The 7,160-nt window shown below is 44.0% G+C and overlaps 1 protein-coding gene across 1 annotated transcript; it reads left to right on the top strand.

The window, feature by feature from the left end:
* Nucleotides 1-357: 357 nt before the first annotated feature.
* Nucleotides 358-6,568, top strand: LOC141492144 (sialic acid-binding Ig-like lectin 13). Its single transcript, XM_074192743.1, has 5 exons — nt 358-409; nt 681-1,055; nt 2,690-2,968; nt 5,142-5,253; nt 6,346-6,568. The coding sequence occupies exons 1-5, from the start codon at nt 364-366 to the stop codon at nt 6,362-6,364; spliced, it is 831 nt and encodes a 276-aa protein (XP_074048844.1). The 5' UTR covers nt 358-363; the 3' UTR covers nt 6,365-6,568.
* The last annotated feature ends 592 nt before the right edge of the window (nt 6,569-7,160 follow it).

The following is a 7,160-nucleotide window of genomic DNA, read 5'->3' as shown; positions in this document are numbered from 1 at the left end:
ACTGCTTCCTTTTCCAGATGATCACTAGTCATCCTTTTGATAAAGCTTCAATCTTTCAGCAAGTCTCCAACTTCATCAATGTCAGACTTCCTGTAGATTTTAAGCCATTTCCTCCTTCTGGCTGGTGTGACTCTTGCCCATGTTGTTATGGAGAATACATGAAATGTGCTGGCAGGCTTCCTTAGGTTTCAAAATGGAGAGCACCTGCCATGTTAGAGGTTTTTTAACTTTCCAGCACTGGCTTCCTCTTTCAATTACCCTTTGGAAAGTTAAAGCTAGGTGGGGGGAGGAGACTGTAGAGCTACTACACAGAAGAAGCCTTGGGACCTTAGGAAGTAACTTGTCCATTAGCCAAGACCAAAGATGAGATTGCAGCTTCTGCTGCCCCTGTTGGTCCTCTTCTGGAGGAGTGAGTGGAATAGGGGCTTAGACTGGGAGGTCTGGTTGGAGGAAAGGGGGGACAGGAGCATTGAGTAGGGGCTGGGGCTAATTGAGGGTAGTTGGAGGAGAGGGGATCAGGAGCAGGGAGGAGAGTAGGGGCTAGGGCTGGAAGTGGATTTGGAAATATGAACAGTGAGTGGGGTGATGACTGATTTGGGGGATGTGGTTGGAGAAGGGTGGAGAGGCAGTGAGTGGAGAGAAGGGTTGAAGCTGCTGACTAAGTCTCTCTTTGATCTCAGGGATGCTGGCCCAGACACTGCCTCAACTACTAGTTCCCAGTTCAGTGACGGTGAGTGAAGGGCTGTGTGTCACGGTTCTCTGTGAGATGATCCTTTCTTCCCATTTGCACACCTTCAGTGCCAGCTGGTTCCGAGAAGGGGCAGACACTGCCAGAGACAAGCCTGTGGCTACAGATGACAAAAATCGGGATGTACAAGAGGAGACCCAAGGACGGTTCATCATCCACTGGTCCCCGTGGGGATTTCTCAGGAACTGCTCCCTGAGCATCACTGATGTCCGGAAGGCAGACAGTGGCAGATACTTCTTAGAGGTGTTCACTGAAGAGTCATTGAAGTTCAGTTACTTGGATTTACCAGTTTATGTGAATGTGACAGGTAGGCCACTCCTCACCACCAAGGTGGGTCCAGGACATCCTTGGGAAAGCGTCTCCTCTTCTGGACCTCAGAAGCAACCAGCGTGGTGGGGTCTGCGACTGGGAAGATAAGAACAATATCAGAGTCGGGATCTGTACTGTATGAGACTAACAGAGGCAACTTATATTCACCATCAATTCTAGCATCTTTTTGTGTAAGAGGTAGCGTTCTATGGTCTATAGCTCTATGATCTATGCTAGCTGGCAGGATACCCACTCCTGGTTTAGGGATCATATGTTGCCCATCTCATATCAGCTTTCTTTACATGCACAAAGAGATAAGCCTTCTGACTGATGCAGAATGTTAACTATAAGTGGAAGGAGAGGGAGAACGAGAGAGACAGAGACAGACAGACAGAGACAGACAGAGAGACACACAGACACACACAGAGACAGAGACAGACACATAGAGACACACAGACACAGACACACAGAGAAAGAGAGAGAGAGCTAAAGACTAACACAGAGGACAGAGAGAGAAATGAAATTATAGACTCCAGTGTATTCCTGGTCTTCTCTTTATTTGTAACCAAAGTCCATTCTCCATGGTGAAGATCACAAGAGCTGCTCTCTTTCTCTCTGACTCTTTAGTTAGGGCTTGCCACTAAGAGTAACAAGAGTGCACATATAAACCTGTTGGGGCCAGGGAGGTAGATAGACTGACTTTCTTATCCAGTGGATTTGGGGCAATTAAAATATCTAATGCATATGTAGGAAATGTGCCATCTAGATGAGGAAAAATGAGCAAACATTAATAAAAGGGTCTAGAAACATGTCTGTTGTTTGTAGTGACATACAGAGTAATTGCAACAGCAGGCCTTTAGTGTTCACATTCAATTCAGTTTGGGAGGGACTAGGCAATCTGAGGGGAAGCCAGCTTGCTACTCCCTCATCTCACATCTTTCTTTGTATTTGGGACAAAAATAAGTAAATTTAGGTGTTTTGTCTATTAAAATGACTGGAGTCCTATAGAAATTACATATATAACTCAGAGCAGAGAGCAAGTATTAATATTTAATTGATTTTATCATTATTTTTCATTTTTCAATAGCCTCCCCAGACCCCATGTACCTGGAGGCAACCAATGACAGAGGATGCCTGGGAAGATCCCAAGAGCTCATCCAGAGGCTCAGGGCTGCACCTAGAAACATACTCAAGAGATATCGCTGAGAGCAAGCAGAATTAAAAGCAGAGGTGATAGGGACAGTTGGGTAGAGAGTCAGCTGGCTCTGAAGGGAGAGGTCTTTGGTTTGAATGTTGCTTCTACCTACTACTGCAAGCACAGCCTTTTGGACACATCCCTTTGTTGACAATATTTTTCTTTTTATGAAATTAAAAAAGGTGCTTAGAAAACTGTGAAATCATAATTTCCATGGTATTGGAAGAAGAAATAAATAAGTAACATTCTCCTATGGGGAGAATGGGGCTTTGGGCATAGGCAAAGGCAGAGTGCTCCTAGAAGGGATAGTGTTGACCATTAGATGGGACCATGCTGGCAAAGAGCATGCTTGACCTCCAGGCCATTTACTTGGGGTTGCATTGGGCATCTTTCTTGACCTGGGGTATAGCTCACCACTATCTTTTTTTCTTTCCCAGCCCTGACAGAGAAACCAGACATCTACATTCCACAAGCCCCGAAGGCTGGGCATCCTGTGATGCTTAACTGCACATTTCCTAGGATCTGTAGCCAGGGGACACCACTCATCTTCTCCTGGAGTGGAACAGCCCTTTCCTCTCAGAACCATAAGGCAACCTCTTCCCCAAAGATCTCTCTGACTCCAATGCCCTGGGACCATGGTTCTAACATCACTTGTCTGGTAACCTTCCCTACAGCCAATGTGAGCACAAAGAGGACCATTCAACTCAATTTCTCCTGTGAGTACAAGTGACAGGAGACCCAGAAGAGAGTACAAGGGAGAGGGAGTGGTCTAAGACTTGAAACACAAGATGTCAGTGAATGACTAAGACATCTGAAGCCCCTGGGGGGGCAGGGGAGCAAGAGGTAGACATACGGGAGAATTATTTCAATTCCTTCCCTTGACTCTGGGGCTGAAGGTTACTCTGTCACCCCAATGTAAGAGAATAGCATCGGGTTCTATCCAAAAGTCACCAGCAACTTTTCCTTTCAGATACCCTGAAAAAGCTTGACTATCTATGTTTTATGGAGAAACCAGGCAGGTATTATCAGGGATCTGTGGGCAGTGATCATGGCCCATTAGTAGCCCCTGGAACTAGAGCATATGGGAGACAGGATTCCTTTTGCCAGGACCTGGAAGATGGAGAAATGTGCATCACCATTGAATAGCAATTTATAGCAATAATAATGATAACAATTTTAATATTACCAGTCAACAGCATAATTAGCACAATCCCCATCTTATTTATTTAGCACTTGAATATTTCCAAGTCTCTCCCCTCATCTCAGTCCTATAAGTAACTGAGCACAAGAATTATTCATCCTATTTTACAGTTGAGGAAACTGAGGTCTAGTCCAAGGTCTTTTGCATGTTAAATTAGTAGTCTCCATTTTAACCCGAGTTTTCTGAAGTCAAATCCACAGCCCAAACTATTTTAGCATCTTTATTTTGACTCAGGATATTGAACTCATGTGCCACCTCCTACAGAAAGCCTTCCTAGATCACCTCTTGTCATGCTCCTTCTCTTCTCAGACAAGCCGTTATTTACTTTGCTGCCTAAATGGCACATTCTTCAGGATGGTCCCTGAGGATGGAGGGTTGTTGCTCATCTTGTCTTTGTCCATCTTGGTCATAGCCTTGCCCCTAGTAGGGGGTGTGGAGTTAGGTGAGGGTATTGATAGGTGCTCATGGACATTAAATTCCACAGTAGCAAGTGGAGATGAGATGACAGATAGATATTAGCGCTGAGATTCAAACTTAGTACTTTAGAAATCAGGGGTATGCTGTTATTCTCCACATCAGGGGTTCTTAACCTGGGTCCATGGACCCAGAGGCATCCTTGGATAGATTTCAAAGGGTCTGTGAATTGAATACTAAAAAATTGCACTCTTATTTTCACTGAACATTAATTGGAATCTAGCATTTGCTTTCAGTGTCTAAAAACATGATTCTGAGAAGAAGTCCATCTTAAAATATAATTCTGAGGCATGCAAGTTTCACCAACAAACTGGCCAAGAGATCAGCAATCCAAAAGGGGTAAACCCTGGTCAATCCCTGTGGGAGGAGCTGACTTGGGTTCATTCATTAGAGTCTTTGTGTGAACTTGGTAGCAGCAGAGCTGATTAGTCCAGGAAGCTGACCATGATCATCTGAGGCCAAGGGTTGGTCCTGGGGTCTTGACACATTTCATATCGTCTTTGCATCAATTGCTAAAGAAGACTTTTGATAAATCACAACCAGTGTTGGCTAGTGTGGATGGTATGTGCCAGGACTGGGCTGAACATAGTCTGTTGGCAAAGGGAGAGAGGGAGACAGAAGGCAAAATCTAGCTTAGGGGTCATTGCAATTGATAGGAGAAACAGAGGGAAGTCTAAGTAGGCAGCTTCTTTTGCCTGTAAGTCATATTACCTTATATCAGTTTCTTCTATGTGACTGTGGAAAAGTCTCTTCTCTCCAGTCCTTGGTTTGTGTCTCAGTTCTCAAGTCAATGACCTTTTCAGTAATGATTGCAGGAGAACTGACTCTTACTTACTTGTCTGAGAGAGAGAGAGAGAGAGAGAGAGAGAGAGAGAGAGAGAGAGAGAGAGAGAGAGAGACTGCAACTTGTCTGCTGGACTTGGGAGGGTCTATCTATGAGCAGCTGTCTAGTCTCACACTACTACACTCTCTGGAGCTTCCCAGTCTGAGATTACAGGGCCGTGGGGAATATTCCTGTTAAGTCCAACACTCCTTTGGGGCACAACATACCAACCTGAACCTCTATGTTTAGAGTTGAGTAGGAGGGCACTGGTGGTAAAATACCTACCTCCAGGACAGAGTGGGGTGGAGAGATGGAGTGGAGAATTATTGAGCAGAATTCACTCTTTCTTCTCTCTTTCTCTCTCTCCTTCTCTCCCATTCTCTCTCCTCAGCTACACTGCAGAATGAGAACTCATGGGCTGTAAACTTTACCCTGCTCCGGGGAGTCCTTATGGCAACTGGTTTTCTTCTCACTTATGGCCTCACCTGGCTCTATTACTCCTGGTGAGTATAGCTGCCTCTCTACCATATGACCCAGGATCCTGGCCCCTGACCCTTGGTCTTGACCCTTCATGGATTTTTAAAAAATTTACCAAAACAAGCAATATAACCTCTGTGTCAGATTCTATAGTTCTATCAGAACACTGAAAGTGGCTGGGGTGGGAAACAAGAGAATTCACCTAGGAAGGGCTGTCTGAGACATCTCTACTGAACTACTCTTTCCTTTAGGCCTTGCCTATTGGACAGGAGGGGACAAGACAGAGAAGATGGTGCTGACCCAGATGACTCTGGAGAAGGAAGTGAGGCTGGGGACTTAGCACAGTCCCCTTTCCCTCAAATCCAATTGATATGCTTGTCATGACATCACCTCCCTGATGTCATGGTCTTCTTCAAGAATGAAGAACCAAAAAAAATACCAAAAAAATCACATGCTCCAAACCAAATGCAGAAGTCATCTTCCATTAGCTTAGAGAAAGTAATCAATGGCATTTTTTCAAGAGCACATGTTATTCAAACCTGGAAAAGAATCACAGAGCAATGGTTTTAGTATCTTCCTCCTCCTCCTCCTCCTCCTCCTCCTCCTCCTCCTGTACTACTGCTACTGTTCCTCTGGTTCTCTTGGTGTAGATCTTCCATGGTCTCTTTCAAAACTCAGTGGCTGAAAAGACCCCAGTCCTCCCCATGACCAATGAGAAACCTAGGAAAGAAGTCAGGACAAAAATTTTTCACATTAATTAAAAGATGCCAGGGCAAAGAAGAACTGGGTGGTAAAGGAAGGTGGAGAGACCCATGCCACTCAGAAAGCTCGGAGAAGTCTATTGTGATGCACAGCCCCACATCTGGAGGTCACAGTCTTGCAGCAGTGGCTAAACAGAGAACCCACAATTTTACCCAGGGAACACCATGCACTTAACAGTTAGAGTGGATGAAATTCCACTTCTGATGACTTCAGTGTCTTTTCCTCCTCATTGATTGCTTTCACCTCATATTTCAATCATACATAAACTACCTTAATATTGCATAAGGACAACCATGTTCTGTCACAATGTCCCTTCCTCAGAATAACAGACCCATTCCATTTTATTTTTATTCTAGGGGATATGGCAGGGGGTAGAATGCTTCTGATGCTGGAAAGGTTGCTTCTGAGAGAGATACGATAACATTTGAAAGACATCATTTAGAAGAACATCAGAACATGCAGAGATATTCTGTAAATGGTTCTGGTCACCTAACCACATCATGAAGAGCAGACTCTGATGCTCTAATGCAGAACTGTCTTATTAAAACTTACAAAAAGTAAGAATAGTCCAAATTGATCAAAATATGATTAGGAAATGTTTTAATAAAATAAAACAATGCAATTTATATGATATCATTCTATATTAATACATGGCCCACAGGGATCTCTTTTGATTTTGATACCATTGGTTGACAAAGGCATTTAACAAAGGTCTGTTAGTTTTAGCCTAATCCCTTCAGTTCATTTGGGTGGACTTCACTGATGGTATACCCTCTGAGGCATGTCATCCTGTGTGATGGAGCTCTGTCCTTGCCTCTGCATGTGATATGTTTTGTTCTTGTCAAGTTAATTGTTACCTACAATGTTATGAGTTTTGAAAACTTACAAGGGTGTCCCAGCTTTACAGGGCTCTGATTTCTAATTAATGCATCATCCATGTCCCAAGGAATAGATTGATGTTCAGGAATTAATTTTCCTGGATCCAGCCTAATGGTAATTAAAATGAGGACTCATATATCACATCTGGACATGAACTGGGTAGAATCAATGTGAGGTGGGAACTGAGCTAAGAATGATCTTACTTTACAGAAGGCATGGAGATGGGGTAGTGAAGTGGATGCTCCAGAGGTATTTGGGGAGATATTTGTCCTTTGGTCTTGGTTATCTGTCC

The sequence above is a fragment of the Macrotis lagotis genome, chromosome 1, assembly GCF_037893015.1.
Source record: "Macrotis lagotis isolate mMagLag1 chromosome 1, bilby.v1.9.chrom.fasta, whole genome shotgun sequence".
Taxonomy (NCBI): domain Eukaryota; kingdom Metazoa; phylum Chordata; class Mammalia; order Peramelemorphia; family Peramelidae; genus Macrotis; species Macrotis lagotis.
The sequence above is the reverse complement of the archived record's forward strand: the minus strand, read 5'-3'. Positions and strand labels throughout refer to the sequence as shown.